Genomic DNA, 23,959 nt, shown 5'->3' on the forward strand with positions numbered 1-23,959 from the left:
GCTGCCACAGCCAGTGAGAATAAGTGGCTGAAATGAATAAAGTGAATAAGTGGATAAAGGCCTGCAATTTGCAGGTTTGAGTGGTGCTGAAGGCAATGAGCAGAGTGCAGAGGTAATTGCAGACTGCTTGAGCTGCAGGAGAGGACAGGAGTTGTATATGGATATGGATGAAACATCTGACGTGTGTTCTCTTAGCGTTCTGAGAACCTCCAGGGCTCTCTGTGGCAACCTCATGAACTTCTCTGGCTTCGTTCAGTCTAGACTGCTGTTAGGCTGTCAGAAGTTGCATGTTGTTGATCGATATGGGTTATTCAGTGGCTAATATGTTGCTGATGTATTCATAATATGATTTAATGACAGTGTACACAGATGTACTTATAATTGATCAAATGATATGACTACTTGTGCGACCACCAGTCAAAGTTTTGGACAGATTTGATATTTTTTCTTTAATGAAAAAAAAAATGTTTTATATAAAAGCTTATGCCTAAATGTTCGAGATAGTTTTTGTAGACAAATATTTTCTTTACAAAATTAAACTTTATTTCAGTTTTATCAAAAGTGTCAAATTTTGATAACTTATTTTGAAGTGTAGAAATGAGTGATAATAATGAATGAGTAGATGTATCCAAATGTTTGATTGGTGGTGTGTTTACCAAAGACAGCAGATGAGTTTTGTGTGTCTCATTAACCTCAGAATTACTCAGAAAATTTAAACTCTAACAATCCTTTAGAGATTCAGAAGAGATCTCAAGAATACCTCAAACTATGATTTGCCAGGATACCAATGACTGAAGAGAAATCTGATGTAATTAGACTTGGGTGAATCTAATGGGAAATATTGATATCTGAGCACAGTTTAAGACTTTGTTGAGAATCTGAATTTATCTCAGAATACAAAAAGTGTATGGATGAGGCCTAGAAAGTTATTTTCTTTCCGTCATCACATTGCTGTCTAGGAGAAAAAAAATAAGATATTCAAGAGATCTCATATTTGACTATTTTCATATCTATTTTCATGTTAAATCTTTTAATGGGAAACATCTGAGACAAAGCTGACTCCATGAAGCCTCAAGAGCAGTTAAAAGCTAAATTAACTGCATAGAAACATTCAAAAACCAAGAAATGTTGATAAGTCTGATTGTAGATGCTGGAACGGACACAAGGGGAAAGTATCACTATTAATCTGCCAAGCAGGCACAGTTATAATCTCAAAATGGCCCAATATTGCTCAATATATATCAGTCTATCACAAGTTTGGAATGTCTACTTTTTCTGGCCATATGATGTTCTGTTTATGTGATGTTGTTTTCACCAAACTTTTTTCAATGACAGAGTGTTGCTTATGGACCAAGTACAAATCCCACGAGGACGTGTGTGACTTTAACCTACACGCTGCTAATGAGGGACACAGTGAAAAACACAGCAGTGTTGGTGGATAGCCAGTTAAAGCCATGTGTCTAGGTGCTGAGCCATATTGCATGTGCCGTCTTTCTCTGTTTCTCTCTCTCTTTCTCCCCACTTTTCAGCTGGCATCTGCTCATGCCAGGAAGCTGAGTGAGTCATTGACTTCAGAGTTGGACGAGCTTCATACTAGCGTTTGAGAGCACTAATCTCAGTATGAAAGTCCTTTTATTGAAAAATGCTCTAATTCTGCCTCTCTAGATAAGAAGTCAGTAAATAATTATTTACTGTTTGTTCAAAAGATGCTGGAAATTGCAGTTGTGCTCATAGTGTAATTGCAGAACCTTCATTGTTCCCATTTCAATTATGATTGTCTATTTGTAGATGAGGCACGAGAGAAGATTACAAGTGTTTTCTATGCAAGTTCCCCAGTGAGGTCTTGCACTCTCACAGCCTTTAAGGATTTATCATTTTCCTAATTTTTTTAAAAGTCTGGCAACAAGATACTGCACAAATCTCTGCGATTTCAACGGATGCGTAACGGCAACCGTGAATCACTTTTATTGTTCCTCTACACTTGTTTTCTTCCTCTGCGCTTCATGCCAACGGGGCCTTATTTCAACAGATGGTTAAAACAGACGTTAAGATAACTCCATTTTGAAGTAGAGGACGAAGGAAAAAAGAGTGACTTCCACTATAAACGCTGCATCTGTTTTATTGGTCAGTCTTTTTTTTTCCTTTGACGCAAGACCATATTTTGAAATGGATCAGCAGATGGCTCCCGGCCTTTTCTATTTACTGCAGAAATGCTCCAGGAACGCATTATCTCACATTATAGCCACACTGTAAAACTAACAGTGCCCACTCGTCAGTGTCCACTTAAGTCGGCACGACTGGCATCAAAGTGGGTAGCTATAGTGTGAAATCACTTTCTTTTAAAGGTTACTGCCATCGGTAACCGATGATGGCATTTACGGCGCGTTTAAGAGGCGGAATGATTCATACGTCTGTTGTAATCCAGAAATAACATCTCGGTTGGGTGTGCTGCGGATAGAGCCTGACGGAAGAGTACAATCTCTTTAAATATCGAAGTGCACAGGTTGCTGTACGCTGCGGTTGGTGGTTGGGTGGGTTGGTAACTCTTGAGTGAGCACAGACTGATGCAGGTCCCTTCAGCGCGCACGTCATTTGATGGGATGGAATGGAACATTGGCACACCACCTGGCACCGGCCAAGTGGGGCTCGGGAAAACAATTGCGCCTGGGGAGAAGCCTTGAAAAGTGAGGGCTCGGGTAGAGAGTGAATGAGACGGAGAGGTAGATGGAGATGCAAAGGGACAGGCTTTGTTACAGGGAGAATGAGCGGAATAAGTGTTGGGAATGAGTTCCAGGAGGGTGGGGGCATCCATACATCTTCCCTGACAAGCCGGCAGGGTTTGATGGGCCATGCTCCGTGCGCCGTTCCATATGGCGGAGATGATTGCATGGTGCATCGGCATGCACAAGTTCATAATGTATTCATACCAACGCAACACGCTATCCCAGTTCACCCTCGGCCTCAGATACCTGAGACGGCATCTGAATTCCAATTATCCGAAGAGTCGATGTTTTCTCTCTCTCTCTCTCTCTCTCTCTCTATCTCTCCCTCGTTCTCACCACATTACTGACTTCTTCATCTTTAATGCACGGTGGCTCTGAAGCGCAGCAGCTGGCCACCTTCGTCATCTACTTTCACAGCGCTATCTGTCCCACAAGACGTCTCCTGTGAAAGGTGTTCTCTGTCTTTGCCTTCTTCACCTCAAGACCCTGATCTGATGAGCGTGAGTCCGCTATAAGCAGCCATCTTGTCGGCATTTGTATGCAGCTGATTGGCTTCCTGTGGCTTTGGCACGTCTTGCTTCACGTTAGTTAAGCAATTTTCCTATGGGGAAAAACCCTCCCTGAACTTTCTGCAAACACATAACTGTGTGGATTTCTGCATTGCTGCGGGCATTACAGAAATATAAGGCTGAATCATCACACCCGATTAGGTTACACATAGCTTCTATACTAACTCGCTAAGTGAATAAGCAACTTTAGCTGGTGTGTGGGAGGATGAATGTAACTGCAGCTTTACCGTTTTTCACAATGACACAAAAGCAGAGATGCATTGGCGTGATTCTTAAATTTATAACATGTTTGCACACAGGGAGGGTTTTTAATACACAAGAAGAAAATGAATTAGATTATTCGTGACCCTCTTTTTCCTCATGTACTGCATGTGTATACAGATGTCTGTTTTACCCACTGTGGAATGAGCTGAACATTACTACTTGTGCAGTGTGTGATGTAAGAGACATGTAAGTCGAGCTGTGTGCGTCAAACATATGAACATTCTCATGTTTTTTTCTGGTTACGTTACCTGAAGAAAAGATCTAACACAGGGTGCATGCATGACAGGAGCAGACCAGACTAATGGATAAATAACATGGGATTTTTAAAGAGTGATGTTGAAATCTAGGATACAAAAGGAGAGACTATTAGTTTATAATATTTTAAACCAGAAAAAGTGTCCATTATCCATTCCAGCACATTGACCAGACCATAGTTGGTTAGCTGTTTGTTTGTTTTGGATTTCTATGTAATTTTCTGTGTAGATTATGTACTATTTAGTCTAATTGTCTCCATGAAACAAAATTGTGTTTAATCAAATAAAAACAAGTAAAAAAGGCAAACTGACTAACTGGCCCTGAAGGATGTGACTCAGTTCTGCACCAAATCATGCTGGTCTTTAGTAGTGGTCTCATAAAATAGTGTGAAAGGTTTTTATTCCTCTTTGACTTCTGTGTGTGTTTTTGCATGCATATTGGGGATATAAGCACAAAGATAAGCGGAGCAGCTAGAAGAGCCAGTCACGTCATTGTAAGATGTTCACTGCCACTGTCGGGTCATGACAAATGACCAGGCGTGGAGTGAAGATGAGCGAGTCGGTGATTTCTAATGCTCATTTTGGCTTGCCGTTTAATGGCGATCCATATTACTCGAGAGCTCTTTTGAAAAGCAATAAAAGACCTTGCCGAACAGGAAAATGGAAAGCACTTCATCGTCCTTCCTGGGAGCCACATTAAATCTCTTGCTGCATCAATATCCGTGGCCCGCCTAATATTCATCTGTGCCGCTCGTCCGCCAATTTCCAGTTTTGAAAGGCAAGGTAACTGCCAAACAAATGCACTCTGTGCGTTAACTCTCCGCAGATTAACTTTATGAAATCAGGGCAGGATGGATGTGCACTCTGGTATGTTTTTGAGCCTGTTTAAAATGCTAAATTGCTTCTTTTCCACTCCAAGTGGGAACTCATTTGAATTGAGTTATGCATCTCTTTTTTCCACAACATATTTGTGCAGTCTACCTCTTTTAGGTGGGTTTAATGCTGCTCTTGTACAATGCAGTTTTATTGACAGTCACTTTTACTTTGACTAACAGGAGATAAAATATAAAAAACATTGTACATATGTACCCTGCACTCCATACCATGTATGTAATACCTAGTTTTTCCAGACACTCTTTGTGTAATGGAAATAGTGAGATTATAATATAAAAAGTAGAGAATGCTTTTACCTGAACATTTTTTTTATTTTCTTCAGATGGGTTTTTACGGTCATTGATTGTTCTTTGTGCAGAATTCATCCATCCTACCAGTATAAAAGTGAGATGTATTATGGTGATTATTATTTCACTCGAACATGCGATGATGCACACTATGGGAGTGCAATTCTTTTAAGTTGTCTGATGTGTAATATTTCAGAAGGAACAGTGAAGGAAATATGAAGCATAATGGATATGTTGTGTTGACAGATCTGAATGGAGGACATTCCACATTTACACCACTTTTCCATACCTTCCTGTGTCTTCAAGGGTCAGAATCTCAGTGTGTATGTTGTGCACACCTGTGAACACACACACATGTACGTGTGCTTGCAGATTACAACCTATTTTGTACCTCCTATCATCCATTTCTGTCCGACAGGTAAGGAGAGAGGATGAGGTTTAGACGCCTCGGGTTGTTTCTCTTTTCCCGATTCCCAATCCAATCCCAACTTTGACCCAGATGTTAATCCTCAATTACACATGTAGATCCACAAGCTGCTTTTTATGTCGCCCTGGGCTCCTTCTGAGACCATAGCTGAATAAAAGTCTTTCCCATAGACCTTATCTGTCTTGGACAATTAATATAATTTTCCACAATTTCATGTGATATTTTCCAATTATAGCGATCTTTCAGGCATATTGGTTTAGAATAGCTTTCACATTAGTGCTTGGGCTATATTATTCATTTCAGACGTGTGCTGTGGCTCTTGTGAATTACAGTGCCTGGACTTGTCACGTTAACATTTCAATGTAATGCCTGGCCCCATAATCAGATTTTAAGGTTGAATCAAGCCACTTTCCTTTGCCTCTTCCCTTTCGCTCACTCAAGAATCTTTCATTTCTATCATTGTGTTTTTAAATGAATATCATGGACCAAATGCAGAGTTGCCTTATTAGAAATAATTATATGTCACATTGACATTACCAGCAGTGATTTTTCACAGTAGCCTGTCCATCATATCTTCATTCTTTTTTTCTTTTTCTTTTTCCTTTTTTTTTTTTTTGACAAAACAGATAAAAAATGGTTCATCAGCACATGTGTAGGTGTGAGACTAAAGACCCCTGCTGATTATTCTGTAATTTCTTTATCAGAGCAAACAAACAGTTAGCTTCGGCGGGGATAGATGGATCCGTGCATGTGTAATATATAAAGCTTAAGCTTTGTTTTTAGTGTGGACGACTCTGTTCTCAATTGGGGAAAGGATTGAAAGTGCATGGGGAGCAAGTATGGGGCAGATTATGCCTACACAGACACATATGTTTAGGATCTGGTGCACACATACAGCCACAGAGGTGCCTAGGGAATGAGAGCCATACGGAGCTGAAATTCCCACCTTTTTATCTCTTGTGCTTTCCTGGTCTGACTGTGGTTGTCTAAAAGCACCCGCCTTTCTTTTAAGATCATACTGTAATGTGTACATGGCAAGCAAAACAATAACTGGTATCTTTAGCTGTTAAACATCTTTGAAAGGAGATACAAAGCTATTATCAACTGTCTGTATTTAATATTCTTCTGTGAAGTTTAACATGCTGAAAAGAGAACGCTGAGTAAAAAAGAAGGGGTAAAACAGGAGCCCCTGCTGTTATCAGAGTCAAGGGGGACACCCAGGACAGTTGTAATCGGGAAAGTCAGACTACATGCTGCAGACACAGGGCGGCTGCTTGCCCTGACAGACACAGTGTTCCCACAGTTGATACAACACGTACAGTCGTGGTCAGAATTAGGGCTGCCACTAACGACTATTTTTATTTCGATTAATCTAACGACTAATTTCCCGCAAAAAAATCAACAATTTTACTTGTTTTATTAAACCAAATGAAATCTAAATTTCTATGAAATCCTTTTTAAAGCAAAAGTGAAGTGCAACAGAGTGCAAGAAGCAAGTGTCCATCTCGTCCAAATCACTGAAATCACAGTTCAGTATTATAGTGTGAGAATGACAACATATCCACGTGTTCTAGTCTACTAATAATACAATTATAATCAAAAAAACATTTTTAAAGGAGTATTTACCAGAAATATTATTTACCAGAATTTATTTAGGTGAAAAATGTATGTGCAGTATTTCTGAAAAAATACTTTTTTATATATATAAAATAAATTAATTTGATATGCTTTTTATTATTAAAATGTAATGGAACCATTAAAATGGAATCCAGAAAATAATGGAAAACAGAATGTGGTACAGATAAAACTGTAAAACTCAATTAATTAGACAGGCTTTTTGATTAATAAAATTTAACAAAACTGAATTTGGAAAACGGATTTCATAGGGCCCTATAATTATATATATATATATGTTTTTTTTTTTGGTAATAAAAATGGATTTAAGTGAACAATAGCTTTTAAAATGACTTAAAGTACATATATAATAGCAATGATGCAATAATAATTAGTTCAAATAAAGTATCAAAAGCAAGAAATTATATGGTTTTATTGAACAAAACTGTTAAAATACATAATGTTTTATAAACAATAGAGCTAATGTAGATTACACATTACATCAAAGGCCTGCAGGAGGCGCCGACGGCCTGATGATTATTTTTACACATTACTGTTTAATATTGACCAAGCACCATTTAATTCAAACGTACACTTAATCTTTAATATTTGTTAATTTCTTTAGGACAAAAATGCTATAGCCGCTGTAATTACATGAATATGTGGATATCAAACCGTGTAAACTCAGAGCGAGGGTTTGAGCTTTTATTTTGAAATCGCGATGTATTCTCCTGTGTTTGTGTAGATTTATAAATGATTTACCTTACACATCTGATGAAATGGCGCGCGTTGCGTTCCCAGATGAACTTTATAATAAACCCAAACAACATGCAGATATGGACTATGAGACGCTCCACATGTAAATGATAACAGTTTCTGTGGAGCTACTGTGAACAGAGCCGCTGTGAGACGCACATGCTTAACCTACACACATGTAAATAATTAAAGAGCATATACTGTGTTAGAACTGCATCGCATATAATTATCTAATTAAATCATAGTGTTTGTGAATTCACAATTATGCTTAATTATGATTTTTAAATGGGTTTAATATATCATGCAGCCTTGGAAAATTGTCTAATAATGTGTTTTATGGATTCTGGTCAGTGAAATGCTCCACTTCTGGTATTTGGCCGCTTAGTCGACGCGAGCAAAATTAAGTCGATGATTTTTAATAATCGACTAGTCTCGATGAATCGTGACGGCCCTAGTCAGAATTATTGGCACCCTTGGTAAATATGATCAAAGAAGGCTCTGAAAATAAACCTGCATTATTAATCCTTTTGATCTTTTATTTAAAAAAATCTAACCTTTCATTGAACTAAAACAATTGAAAATGGGGGAAAATCTCATTATGAAATAAATCTTATTCTCAAATACATGTTGGACACAATTATTGGTACCCCTACAAATTCTTATGAGTAAAATATCTCTGAAGTATATCCCCATTCATATTCACAATTTTGAGCACTCCAGGGTGATAATGAACATGAAATTATCCAGCCATGGCTTCCTGTTTCACAGAAATATAAATAGGAGGGAAAACAAAGTCCCTTAATCATTCATCACAATGAGAAAAACCAAAGAATATATTTCTGATGTGCAGCAAAAGATAATCGAGCTTTACAAATTAGTGAAGTGGCTTTAAGAAAAGAGCTAGAGCAGTGAAATTTCCCATTTCCACCATTAGGGGAATAATTAAGAATAATTTCCAATCAACCGAAAGTGTTATGAACCTGCCTGGAAGAGGACGTGTGTCTATATCGTCCTAATGCACGGTGAGGAGGAGAGTTTGAGTGGCTAAAGACTCTCCAAGGACCACAGCTGGAGAATTGTAGAGAAAGGTTGAGTTTCGGGGTCAGAAAACGGTCAAATAGCACCTACATCACCACATGTTGTTCGGGAGGGTTTCAAGAAAAATTCTCCTCCCTCATCCAAAAACAATCTCCAGCATATTCAGTTATCAGACACGACTGGAACTTCAAATGGGACTGGCTTCTATGGTTAGATGAAACTAAAATATTAGTTTTTAGCAGCAAACACTCAAGATGGGTTTGGTGAACACAGGGATAAAAAGTACCCCATGTGTACAATGAAATATACTGCTGTATTTTTGATGTTGTGGGCCTATATTTCTGCTGGAGGTCCTGGACATCTTGTTCAGACACATGGCATCATGGATTCTATCAAATACCAACAGATAAAAAAATCAACAAGTGACTGGCCATGTATGGATCTTCCAACCGAACAATAATCCAAACACAAACCTCAAAAAACAACACAAAAATGGGTCACTGAGCACAAAACCAAGCTTCTGCTGTGGCCATTCCAGTCCTCTGACCTGAACCCTATAGAAAATGAGTGAGGTGAACTGAAGAGAAGAAGCACCGTCATGAAGCTGAGAATCTGAAGGATCTGGAGTGATTCTGGATGAAGGAATGGTCTCTGATCTCTTGTCAGGTGTTGGCTAAACGTCTGATGCATATGGCACACAAAAGTGGAAACACTTCAGGAGCTTTGAAGTCGTCCTCTGATTTGTTGAATTATACAGGATTTACGGGAGACGTGTGTGTTGCGTTCTTTAACGTTCCGCTTGGAAACAAAGATACCGTGACGTCAAACCCCCTCACTAAAAACGAAAGCCATCGTGTTTACACGACAAACGCTTATCAGGATCAAATAAACGCTGGTTTTTCAAAAGTATGTGAAATATTTAAAGTTCGTGGCATAGAATCTTTCAAATATGTCTGAGAGATTTACTGTTATTGTGGCGACATTTCCACGCCCCGAAACGAGACGCTGAACGAAACGAACTGTGATTGGTTGTTTCACATGTTGGTCAAACGGCTTCATGGGCGGGCCTTGGCCAATGAAAGCTACCGTACATTCCAGACCTTCAGACTAGGTGTTCTCTAACCTCATCAGGCATTATAGGAAATATAGAAAATTTAGAGCTGTTAAACTTTCAAAAAGTATTGAATAATTGGGTACCGTTAATTGTGGCCAATGTGTATTAGAGAAAAACATTTATTTCATAATGATATTTCCTCCCATTTTAAATTGTTATTCTCCAATGAAAGGTTAGATTTTTGTGATTTTTTTAAATAAAAGATCAAAAGGCAGTGACAATGCAGATTAATTTTCACAGCCTCCTTTGATCATATTTACCAAGGGTGCCAATAATTCTGACCACGACTGTACGCATTGTACCAGCTGTGGGAACACTGTGTGTCAGGGCAAGCAGCATGTCTGTGTATATGTAAGAAATAAGAGAGAACAAGTGTGCTGATGGGTCAATACATATGCTGATATTATAAAACCACTAAAACAGCATTAGTCATGACCTTCTGGAGTAAACAGCATCAAGATGTCATTTTGTGTGCTGTCTAGGGTTTTAAAGTAAGGATGCACATGCCCTAAAAACTTTCCTTGTTGGTGCTTAGCCAACAACAACAGCAACAGAAGTTTAATGATTTAGTGCTTTGGACCTTCACAAAAAAAAACTGACCAGTGTTATTGTTGTATTATTTGTGTACTATTTATTTGAACTTAACTTTAATTTTTAAATATTCAGCTTTCATTTTAATTTCAGTTTACATTTTAGTTGTTTTTGTTAAGCACTTTTGTCATTTTTACTATGTTTTGGCTTTTTTTATATATTTCTATGTAGCTTCAATTTATTTTTATTTCAGTGTGGGTTTTAATTTTTGCACTTAAACTACTAATTTTATGTCATTTAGTTACCAAGGCAACATTTCTAATTGCATCTAAGTTTTTCAATTTAATATATATATATATATATATTCAGCTTTAATAACAAAAGCAGTTTTTTAATAGCTTTAGTTTGAGTTAACAATAACAAAACTGGCTCTAACTGTTTAAACAATTAGACAGAAGTGGCCAGAACACTGTGCTGGACCAAATTTGAAGATCTCTACCAATGGCCACTTTGTCAAAATAGAGATGCAGATCGGTCTTGTGTTAGATATTGCCCACAGTCACCTTTTTATTTGTGGAATATTTTGCTTTTTAAAAACCTGTAGTAAATAGAAATTTCTGGGGGTTATGAACATACTCAGAACTATAGGTTTCATCCTAAGGACATGAATGACACCGCAAATCATGCAGTTTATTGAGGTATGCTATTATATTCCTTACTAATCAGATTTTTTTGGCCTGGCAAACAATGAAATTACATTGAAATGGACCCAGGCCATATCTAGAGACCAGATTGTCATAGACCAACCAGCAAGCAATATGATAAACTCATCAACACATGGTAACACACAAGCACTGTAAAAGCAAGTTTTGCACATGCAATAAAAAAAGTACATTAAAAGTCAACTTATTTCTATTATTCTTAACCATAATCAAGTGTAAAATGGGTCGACTGACTTTTTAATCTGGAGAAACGGGGTACTTTAGACATTACATGTCTGTTGTAGATGCTGAAGACCTCTGTGGGGCTCCTCCAGATTTCTGAAACATTTTAATGAGAGTATTGCCGGTGTCTTTGATCATTAGGGAAATGGGGATGACAGCTGGAATTTGACTGGTGTTACTATCTATGAACTCTCTAAAGGCGTGTACCGTGTATGTAGCTGTGTGTGTATATCTTACAGGAGCTCAGGTGCTGTGGAGAGGCAGCTGTTGGGATATCACTGAGGTCTCACAAGAACTGTTCCACTTTTTCTTCTGCAGATCGCACTGAGAAGCGCTCCACCATGCCCGACTCACCTGCTGATGTGAAAACACAGTCCAGGTTAACTCCGCCCACCATGCCTCCTCCCCCCACCACACAGGGAGCTCCCAGGACCAGCTCCTTCACCCCCACTGCATGTGAGTACTAGCACACACTGTATTCAGCCTATACACGGACACCTCAACATAAGACCAATGCATATAAATGACATGAAAGAATAAAATAGTCCTAAAATACCTTAAATTCCCTTCTTAAAATGAGTCCAGTTCTGTTTTTGTTGTTCCTTGAAAAGTGCGGATATCTAAATAAATTTCCAGCATCTGAACTATTTTAACCAAGTCAGCCTAGCAAGATCATTGCAGTACAGATTTCTATATTTGGTTCATTAAAAAGGGCGTTTACAGAGATTTCATTTAAAAATTGTGCTACGTATTTGTGTCATGCTGAAAATTTGGACTTTCATGCCGAAATGTGGAATTCCAATCCATCTTCCAGCTTTTTACAGTTCTTGATGCGTCAATATTGTTGACTAGTTAGTTGGATTAAAGGAAATATGCTTCATATATTAAATTGTGTTTGCATCCAGTAGAGAGTTGTACAGAAGCTGTGTGGAGTTCCAGTTGAATTTTCGGATTCCAATTTGAGCTTCGATTGACAGATAAGTCAGAGCAGGTTACTTTTGTTATAAAACAAAGTCTCAGCTTTCAAATTTTGTCATTTTGTAAGAAATTCAAACATTAAATACCATTTTATGGCTCTTTAATGTGTTGTGACAGATCGCTGTACCGCTTTGGTTCAAACAGTATCTTGTTTGAAATGCGCAAAGATGTCAGTACACCATTTTTCAAGTTCAAGTCCACTGACATTGATCTACTGTCCTATATGGTATATGTTTGTCGGACAAAAATGGCGTTATGATCGCCTGTCAATCAAACTCCCTGCGAAGGGTCAACTGCATTAAAATATTAGAATTTTCATGGCTAAACGACTGCTAAACTGGATGTGATGTATTGTATATAAAATGTGATTTTTTTAAATACTAGTTCTGTAAAATTATGTCCAACATTTGGACAACCAACAAACAATTCCAACTATTTTTTTTCTTTTGATTAGCCGGTGAATAGGTGCAGGGTAACAGTTGCTTCATGACTTTAGGGGGTGAAATACGACAATCATACTTAAATGTCAGAGATAGAGGAAAGGTGTCATAAATCATCCTAATTATTACTACAACTACTAATAATAGCTCCTTTCTAATCAAGTCACCTTTATTTATATAGCGCTTTTTACAATGCAAATTGTGTCAAAGCACTGCATAATCAGTACCGCCGCTCCCTATACGCAGAGTACGCAGTTTGCGTAGGGCACCAACTCCCGGGGGGGGCACCATCCCAGTTGCTCAAAAAAAAAAAAAACACTTCCGTTCTAGATTACTAAAATTAACATATACATATACATAAATAAAAATCTAAACATTAACATATATAATTATTAAAAAAAAGGCAATGGGCTGCAGGCTAATCACACGTGACGCAGCATTCCCTCATCCACGACCGCTCACACCTCATGTTTGCGGCTGAAAGCAAATTATCATAATTGATGGACAGCTATGCCCGTCAAAAGACATCAGCAATCCAGCGCCGAGAAAAGAATAAGAAAAAAAAAGATGAAACCTGTGCATAATTTTTAGGTAGGCTACATTCATAATCCTTTAAATCTTTTTTGGCTGTTGACTTTAATAACGTGTTTTAATGTCGGTAATAATTTAACCACCAACAACACATATAATATTCTCTCTGACTTTCCATGTTCCCTTACGAAAACTATCCATGGTTTTACTACGAATAAAACCAAAAATCATGGCTCTTGTAGCCATGGATAGCAACCACAAATTAAACATGGTTTTGTTACTTCAAATACTAGTCTACAAAGAAGTATTAAGATAATATTTATTTGTTATAAAAACAGGCCTAAGCAAACACAGCCTTTAAAATGACTTAAAATACATTATGTAAAAACAATGAGGCAATAATGATTGGTTAATTAATAATTATATGGTTCCATTGAAAAACAGTGTTAAAATACATAATTAATACAAAATAAACAATTTAGATATTTACATAACATATTTTTACAAATGCCCGTAAAGGGAGCCAAAGGCCTGGTAATACATTACAGAATGATCAAGCCCTTTAATATTGACCAAATATTTAGGATAATTCAAATATCTACTTAATCTTTAATTTTTGGCCACCTTTTTGGTGATAGAAATGCTACAGCCTATGTGTTCAAAACATGTGGACATCACAACCCTTATTAAAATTAACCATGGTTTTATTGTTGTAACTGCTCAATTTTCTATTGTGTGATTTTTGAATGCTTGAGACTAAACAATCAATCAGACAACTGTATTAATATAATAATAGTAACTGGAAAATAAAGGTAACTGTCTTGAGCTAAAATTGTGCATAAATATAAACATAAATAATACAATTAAATGACAATTTATTTACTTATTTACTTTTATATTTTATCAAAGTTCTATTTTGACCCCTATAGTGGGTGTTTTTTTGTTTGTTTGTTTTTTTTTACATCCATAAAATTTGGGGGAGGGGGCACAACAATACTATTCTGCTTAGGGCACCCATTTGGCCAGCAGCGGCCCTGTTTCTAATGCTCAAAGTTACTTTACAAAGACAATGACAGAACAAATCAGAAAATTACAATGAAAAACAAATACAGAAACAAAACAAATCAAAACACAGAACAATCAAAAAAAAAAAAGTAAAGTGGTAAAATTATACAAGTATTTAAGGCCAACTAATCGACTAGTCATTCGGATAATCCGTCAACTTTGATGATTTTAAAGAATATGTAGTTTTGCACTCCCCTCATTACGGTCGACAGGATTTCCCCTTGTCTTTTGACCTGCAGATTTTTGCTTCTGCCCGCTGGCTGATGCCACAAAGAGCATCACACATGCCAGCTCCGGGGAGCACTAGAGCAGCTCACTATCAAAGCCGTCCGTGCAACAGCCTCCCAGCACCATGTCAGTGTAATTGAGCCGTGGTGTGCTGTCAACAGCAGTAACACATTCCTCTCTCTGATGTTACATCCTTAAAAACAGATCAGTTGGACTCTGCAATTAGCACTTATGAAAAAAGAGACAAAAACCTTTTTAAAGGCAGACTCTAATTATACATTCTGAAGGTTTAACAAAGCAAGCGCTTTGATTTACCCTCCATGTAATTGTTACCAGATGCAGCTCAAGTATCTCGTTTCTGTTCTGTTGGAGGGAGGCCAGGCAAACGAGGCTATCACGCAGCCTAATCTCATTAGAGAGACGTTGATTCCAAGCTGCATCCCTCCGCCGCGTATGTTTCTCATCGTGGCACGGGGGGCACTCGACCACATGTATTCTCCTCCTCTGGACTTAATATGTCTGATGTATGGAAGCAAGAACGCACAGCTTCCTTCTCAAAGCTGCCGTGGCTGATACAAAACAAATGTTCCACTGTCAAAATAGCCTCGTTCAAGCACCGTCAGTCACAGGCATTCATACACCAGTGTCATTTTTGACAAAGGATTGCTTGCTTCTTATTTTTAAGGAATGTTCCTGGCAATGTTTCATGTTGAATCGTTTGGGATTAGATCATTCCAGAATGCTTGGTTTAAAAATAAACGCCAAAGTTGTCTTTGTGGCATGTAGAAATAATTAACTTTCTGTTTTCCAGTAACAAATGGCACCAGTCACTCTCCCATTGCACTGAATGGAGCTCCATCTCCACCCAATGGTTTCAGCAATGGGCCTTCGTCATCATCTTCATCCTCGCTGGCCAATCAACAGCTGCCGCCGGCCTGTGGCGCAAGACAGCTCAGCAAGCTCAAACGCTTTCTCACGACACTACAGCAGTTCGGCAATGACATCTCACCTGAGATAGGAGAACGAGTGCGTACCCTGGTGTTGGGGCTTGTGGTAAGTCTGCAGTCACAAACTGTGTGGACTTACTTGTTTTTTATTTTTTGTTAAAACTTCATCTTTGTGTAAAATAATAGGCTGACTATTAGGACTTCTGTAATCATTTAGACAGCTTAAACCCCACCCTTGCAAGCTTGCATTCACCTGTCTCTGAAATAGGGCTGGGTGATAAAACGATAATTACCGCAAGTTCGATAAATGTTCTATATAATGTTTATGCGGGAAAAGTGGAACGAAACAGCGCTATTCATTTGAACCGTGCCACACGGGACTGTTTATCGGCACAGAGTTCAAACGGCAGCGCAGTGTGAGCTCACTAGAGCAGATGCGTTTATTCGCTGATGAGTCTCGGTAATGCGAGCACTAAACAGCGCTGTAAGATCAAGTGTGAAGCACTTGAATTCAGCAAAGAACACAAATGACTGTGATTTAAACTACTTTAAAGCCAGATGAAACAGTGCTGACAAACAGGAGAAACACTGTGTGCAACGATACAGTTAGAAGGTATTTCAATCTACAAATTACCATCATTTACAATGGATTTACTCTAGTAACACTAACTGCACCATGGTATTGTGGCAGAAATGTGGGATATTTTTATCGAATTGTAGTATATTATTAATGTAGACATAATGTATTAAAGGAGTACTAGAATATACTTAGTGTTTTTGTGATTAAACTATAGTGTTTGTGCATTTATACTAAATGTATTTTAGACTACTGTTTTTCATACAATTACCTAGAAACTATATAGTTACATTTTTACCATGGTATTGAGGTGTGCTATATGTGTGGTTTTAACTGCAGTTATCATGATCTAAATGTAAGCTACTATGGAAGACCACTGGTTAATTTTAATAAAACTGAAACAGTCATTAAAGCGTTTGTCATGTTCTGATTATAAAGAGTAGTTTAAAACCACAATTAACAGTCTGGATCTGCTTTTAAACTTGAAATAAATAAAGATTTTAAATTTATCAAGATAATTATTGATATCGACTGATATGAACATTTTTTTATTGTGATCATTGTTTTTGGTCATATCGCCCACCCCTACTCTGAAATCTTAAATTCCAATCAACAACCAATGAATTGAACCAAGTCCCCACCTTACAGTACATTTTATTCTTTTTTGATAATCTGTTTCACTCGGGTGTGCGTCACAATATGAAAGAAAACATCTGTCACTACTTCCATTTCTTCACGACTTTAATGGGAAAGGATTTTCTAACGTAGCGTAAAGTGTATAGCCTGACTCATAGTCTTTAAGAAAAAACATGTCTCTGACAGGATACTAGTAATTATTGTTTCTCCTGAAAAGTTTACAGACAGTAGAAATTGATTTGTTTTGCTTTCTTGCCACCAAAAAGGTTTCGCCACCAAATTTTGTTTGGCTTCCATCATAGAAAATAAAGGTTTGTCCAACAAGAATAAATCAAATAGAGCACATCTGTAGCTAAGTATAGCAACATAATTGAAGAATAAAAAAAATCCACTAGATGTGCACCATAAGCTGTACCATAGCGTTATTTTCGTTAATATGTAGTTATGGAATAAACAATGGTGAAATAGCAGCCTGTACTAGAGGAGGGCTGCTTTAATTAGCCATTCCAAAGGAAAGCTCTTTTTTCAGCAGGCATTTGTTTATTTTTTGCTGTGTCTACATGCAGAGGCTTCCTTGTGTCCCCTTGGCTTCCGTGGCTCTTTTTAATTCGCTCCCCACTCTGCCTTATTGAAAAGAGTGACACACTTAATTAGCGCCGCCGATGCTGGAGAAAAGCTCAGGAGGCTTTCTGGCTGTCAAAACAGGCCGCTGCAATCTGGCCGAACAGATGTAAGCCTAATGTAACAAAATTCAGGTCTGGGAAATGAGGGGAGAAAAAAAGCCTGTGTATTTTTCTCAAATGTATGACTCCCCGCTCTCTTTCCCATCTTTCCTTCCGCTAGCTATCTTGGAAATAACATGTAGAAAATTGAAAATAGTGCCCTATCAATCCTATCAGTCTGTTAAAAGATGATAGAGCAGAGTGCAGGAAAGATTGAAATTAGTCATTTCTCTTTTTTTACACTGCCGAGTTTAACAGGGGTGAGATATATTTCAGTTCGGTTGGGAATAAGACATGTTTTTTTAAAGCTGCATATCTTCTGCGTGCATTATGATGTTTATGCCATGTTTTATCTCGCAGAGCAAGCTGCGCAGTGTGATACTGCATCTGTAGTTTTATTTGCATACGTGTTTGTGCGTGTACTTGTTGACGCAATGATGATGTGGTCGGCGCATGCACATGTAAAAGCCTCCAGATCAAACTTCCCCTTACGAGGCCTTTCACCACAGCTGTCCATATGCCTCCCATTACAGTCTTCAAATCATTCAATCTTCAGCAGGATATAGTTTTGCCTCCAATAAGTAATATTATCACATAATGTTTTCCACATGTATTCATGCGTGCACCGTCTTTTTTCCCTCTCTCCCTGCAGAACTCCACTCTGACCATTGAGGAATTCCACTCCAAACTGCAAGAAGCGACCAACTTCCCACTCCGACCTTTTGTCATCCCCTTTTTGAAGGTATTGCACAAGCAATCTGGAAAAAATTTAAACAACTGAGGCACAGATGTTCATATTTCTCCCAGCTTTCCATTTTTTTCATCCCTCGCTCTTATATGGCCTAAATGGATACGTGGTTTCCTCATGAGCAAAGAGGCATCAGGTTTCTTGATCGCTGGGACCTATTTTTTAATTTCTCATGATGTGAGCCTACATTAATCAGTGTAACAGCACCATATAGGTCCGTCACACTACACAATGTCTCTATTTATTTTTACGTGCCGACGGACACCCTTGTTCAGCCGCCACTTTTCTGACACGCCGAATTTCGGAGGGCAGGGCACATCTGAAACCATTACCACAGTAAGACGATCCGTTGTCTGGGAGAATATCAACCTTTGCCCTCTCTGCCGCCCATTTGTCAATGCGGTCCTTATTTCATTACAATTAAATGTGTCTCAGGGCCTGTTTATGTTGGAGCACTTAACACGAACCATTCAAATAAACACTCTGCATATTATTCTTTCGACCATGGGAAGTATTTGAGTTATACATGCCATACTATTATATCACATTATCGTGTACGAGATTAAAATGATTGTAGCCTGCAGAGTGAATGTATAATTTGTTAATTTATGACATTTGTAGCATATAGACATCAGCACTTGATAGAGATTAAATTCTCATGAGCATATGGTGACTGCTATATCCATCCACCCTCAATCGTTAGCCATTCGTTTTCATCTGCTTGTAAGTGACAGCTATTACGCACGGCGCTCAAACCTACCCGTTCCCTCCCTCTTTTTCTAACCTTCACCTCCCTCCCCGTTTTCCATCTTTCTCTCGTGCTTTGCTTTCTTCCGTCTTCCTTTCTATAATAATGAAATAAGCGACCAGTGGAGATGGATCAAATCTTTGTTGTTTACTCCATTAGATGATGATGGAAAGGAGTCTGTCTGTTTTCGCGGCACGCCGTTTGGAGGCATTTCATCTTATCCACTACTTGTCCTGGCCGGCTCTGTCGTACAGAAATCAGTCCCATTAGAGGTTGCGCCGGTCGCTGACGGATGCAGAGAAGCATACAGGGACACTTCCCTGACTCGCTCACTCTCGCGCAGCTCCACGCCATATGGTTACTGTATCATCCAGTCAGGAAGGGTGGTATCAAAGATGCAACTTGTGTTTTTTTTTTTTTTCTCGCTCCCTCTCTCCCTCTCATCTAATTTTAGTGGTTTTCCTCAAAGGAGCCTTTAATGACAAATACCATATGGCTGTGGAAACAGGGGCTTTTATAAGTGTGCAGAAGCGCAGCTGCAACAATGTGCATTAGCAGCGTTTTTTCATTAGGCTAATGTTGTCTAGCGACCCTCCCGTCAGAGTTGGGTTTTGCGGGGAAGTGTTTACAGGAAGGGCAGCGTGCATCACGCTAATGATGTAATCCAAATTCAACGCCAGCTGACGGCCTTTGTGCTGATGGCTTTTGTTTATGATTTCTGTAAATGGATTCCTCGTCTGATAAATTTGTAATATTTAGCTGCCGTTCAGCAGGCTCCATAAAGCCTGTAAGCACATGTGTTCCTCTGCGGCTCTGTGCCTCATTGCTCAGAGACGTACTCAGCGTGACACAGTCGGCGCTTCACCACATGCTAGTGGTGCAGAGGAAGTGAGGATTACATATACGTGGCAAACTGCTTTGCGGCTTGTGTTTGATATGCAGGTTTCCAACTGGCTGTGTGCTAATGGACCACACAGGAGCTGGAGAACAAACTCAGACACAATCGAAGCAAATGTCAAATCTTTGCATGTTTATAATCTTACTGGATCGATTTAAAAAAATCGATAATGATAAACAATAAAATTGCATATTAGACAGTTCTAACTTTTATGGATGAATAAGCTTTTCTCATTCATTATCTTGAAATACACTGCAATAATTACTTTCTTCATCAGTATTTCATCTTGTTTTCCAGTAAAATATCTAAACATTCTTAAAACGAGATGAATTAAGATTAAAAGCAAAATTACTTGTGATATCAAGTCTTGTTTTTTATCAAATGTGTCAAAATTAGGTGAGTTTAAACAAGAAATATATCTGCCAATAGAGTAAAAACAAAAGTTTTATTTTTCTTATCCCATTGGCAGATATTGTATTTCTTATTTAGTCACTTAATTTTGATACATTTTTAGAAAATTCTTAAGTCATTTTGCTTCTCAAGTAAATGTTTCTTGATATAAGACTGGGAAGCAAGACAAAAATACCGATTAAGAAAATTATTTTTGCAGTGTACATAGTGTATGTGAACTGTCACTAACTATGAGGACCTCCATTTAATGAAAGTCTGAGGTCACTGAGGGTCAAAGCAATTTCACTAGAATCTGGTAATTATCATCATAAACAACTAACAGACCATTACCTCATACAGCTGGCGACCAGGCAGTCCTTTATAAACAATCCCTGTCATTATCATCATTAAAATAAATCAGAATAACTTTTATTTATTTTTATTTTTTATATTTGATTTTTGCCATTTATTCAGCAGCTAAATTTTGGCCACACTTTCTTTAAATTCTGTGCTTTCATTGTGCTTCGTTCAATATTCAATCAACGCACCGCTCCTAATTTTAGCCATTACATCACTGAAAAGGCGCTCAGTGGGAGTACACTGAAGAATATTCCAGAGCTGAAGAGATGTTTGATTATAGTCTTAGATCAGAGTCACAGGCCACAGAGAAAGAAAAGAAAGAAAACAGAGATGAAGAAAGCACAGAAAGAGAGAAAATAGACATCATCCTCCAACTAACACCTTGTGCTGTTTAGATGCTGCAATAGTCCGACTGTTGCTGGATGGGGATTCACAAAAACCTTTCATCTGCCGTGAAAATGCTCCTCAGTGTGTCTTTGAAGTGGTGAGGCCTCCAAGTGCTTTCGGAGAAAGCCAAGCCAGCTAGTAATCACGACGGAGATGCAGAGGAAATGAGACAGAAAGAAAGCGAACCTTACCCCCCCTCCTCCAAACCATCTGCTTTGAAGATGTCACTTTCTATGTTGACTATGATTGCTCATATCAAGGGCCCAGGGCACTAATGCATGTTTCAGGTCACAATAGAGTGCTGCTCGAAACGGCGTGAGAGTGTCTTTATTTTGGAAGAATGTGCCTGTAATGATAATAATGAGTAAACAAAAAATGGTGTTTAGAGCCTCTGGCTGTGGGCAGCTTCATCGTGCTACATCTGCTCAGCACATCCTGACCGCTATCTCCCCCTACAGGCCAACCTGCCGCTTCTACAGAGGGAGCTGGTGCACTGTGCACGGCTGGCCAAGCAGAACCCTGCTCAGTATCTCGCCCAACATGAGCAACTCCTGCTGGACACAAGCACCACGTCACCTGTCGACTCGTCTGAACTCTTGATGGACGTCAACGAGAACGGCAAGAGAAGAACGCCTGACAGGTGAGCGAACTGTGAATGAACATCAAAATCAGTCATGTAGTTTTGTTGGTATTCAAAGAGTCACACTATATTTTCACTTGCCAAAAAAAACAAAAAAACATTTCATTTACTTTGAGAAAAAATACAAATACATTTTTTTCTCTGTAATTTATAAGTATAGAAATAAATAAATTTCTATTTTTATTTAATATTATGTTTTCTTTACAAAAAGGCAGCGGATTTACAAGACTATCACAAGTCATTTTTCTGGAGGAGTTGTCGATAAATGTTTATTTGAGCATTCATTTGTTAGCAAGTGGACTTTAGGCACCCACACACAACTATAGACTAGGAATGCATTCTTGTAAAACAGCTGGAGGGCTGTAGAAATGTTGCAGGTTATGAGTGTCTATATTGTCATGCATCATTTGGATTCTCATCCTTTAATGGCGCAGAACCAAGAGGAACCAGACACATCTGGAGAATGCAGGTAGATTCTGTAGAGGCTTCCTTTTGAGATGAACATGAGTGAGCATTTGCACTATAAAACTAGAGCAAGGCTACATGTCTGTTGCAGCCTGAGAGAAAAGATATAAAAGCTTTTATGTATCAGTTCACCCCCAGGAGCTCAGAATTATTTCTTCTTTTCAGTGAGGAAATATAATTTTTAATATGCTATCTTATATGAACACTTATCAGCTCAGGTCCCCATGGTTATTAGAGAAGAATATACAGCTCTCTATTTTTCGCTTTCTTTATATCGGTCTTTTTTTATGTAATACCTGCATTTTTGCGTGAGCTCTAATGTATGGCTAGGTGAGCCTGGTGACATGGCTGATAACACATACAGATGAGACTCAGCTCAGATACGGCTGGCTAAGCGCTTCTGTTTCTGCTTAGCTCGGCTCAGCTCGACTCGGCTCTCTGCGCTCAGAATGAGGAGGTGCAAAATAAAGTGAAAGCAATATTGGAATTTGAAAGGGAGCAATGCTGTCCTTAATCACAGAGCACAATGTACGGTCACTTCAGTCTGATTAATATCAAAGGAATCGGGAAACTACGGCTACGGAGAGAAGCGCAACCCACAATGCATTCATAGTACGACTCTCCTCATTTAGAAGAGAAATGTGTGCCGAGACTTATTTGAATAAAATATTCCATTGTGCTGCACAACCCCTATATATATGAGGAAAAAAAGAGTGAATTCAAAATGAGGTTCAAATTTAGTTCACAGCTTTCAGTGATTCCCACAGTCTTGCAAACTAAGGAAATTTAAGACGTTACCTGTGATTTTATAATGCTTACACACAAGGACTGTCAATGAGATCTTAAGCCAAGAACACACTACACGATTGTGAGGCCGATTATGAATGGAATTAATATTGAAATTAATATTGGGCTCAGTCGCTGTTTGCAGTCGGCAGAAAAATCACATAGTGTGTGGTGTCTAAAGATTATAATCTTAGAATTCAAGAACCAGTCGTTTTCACAAAGATTTTTTTTAAACGTTTAATATTTGCGACTGACACCCGCGATTGTAGTTATGCAGTGGAGATGTGTTCACTGTCAAACATCATTCAGCATTCATTCTGTAATTTTGTAATTAATTTTTTCTTGATTACAACATTCTTGTTGTGATTTATTTCTTGTCTTTCTTTTAATTCATAAGTTAACTACAAATTAAATGGGGTTTTTGCAGTCGATGAAAGTAGCCTAGCCTAAATTATGTCAGTGATTTCTCTCATTTTAAGGAATATCAATAATTCTTTTATTTCGATCTGCAGTCCAATAAAAGTTTTTTTTTCTTAACTTTGAACTTCTTAAATTTGTTACGAAGATTTTTAAATCAACTTAATAACAAATATGCTAGGCTAAGGAATGTTCTTCATAACCAATATAGGAACAACGAATAGCCTATTTCTTCTATTCTATTCTTTTCATTCAAAAAAATCATTAAAAATCCATATGACGAAATTAAATTATTAGATATTAATTATATATAATAGTTGTGTGTCAAATGGATGAGGAAATTACATTGCCATGAATTTATCAGCCTAAGTAGCCTAGGCCTGGTTTCACAGACAGGGCTTAGACTAAGCCAGGATTAGATCATAGTTCAATTAGGACATTTAAGTAATTTTTATAAACATGCATAAAAAAAAACATTACTGGTGTGCATCTTGAGACAAAACAAAGGCACCGATATATTTTAAGACCAGTCAGTGCAAGTTTATTTCAGTTCAAACAGCTCAGACTTACACTTTAGTCTA

The 23,959-nt window shown here is 38.1% G+C and overlaps 1 protein-coding gene across 2 annotated transcripts in view; it reads left to right on the plus strand.

Annotated features, from left to right (window-relative positions):
- LOC306847702 (protein CBFA2T1) overlaps positions 1 to 23,959 on the plus strand; it is a 60,281-nt gene that overhangs the window by 25,996 nt on the left and 10,326 nt on the right. For both annotated transcript variants that reach the window (XM_079381819.1, XM_079381820.1), the window contains exons 2-5: positions 11,734 to 11,871; positions 15,469 to 15,710; positions 18,192 to 18,281; positions 21,529 to 21,710. In XM_079381819.1, coding sequence (XP_079237945.1) covers positions 11,734 to 11,871; positions 15,469 to 15,710; positions 18,192 to 18,281; positions 21,529 to 21,710 — 652 coding nt within the window. The remainder of the gene's footprint in view (positions 1 to 11,733; positions 11,872 to 15,468; positions 15,711 to 18,191; positions 18,282 to 21,528; positions 21,711 to 23,959) is intronic.

This window comes from Barbus barbus (assembly GCF_936440315.1).
Source record: "Barbus barbus genome assembly, chromosome: 27".
NCBI lineage: Eukaryota > Metazoa > Chordata > Actinopteri > Cypriniformes > Cyprinidae > Barbus > Barbus barbus.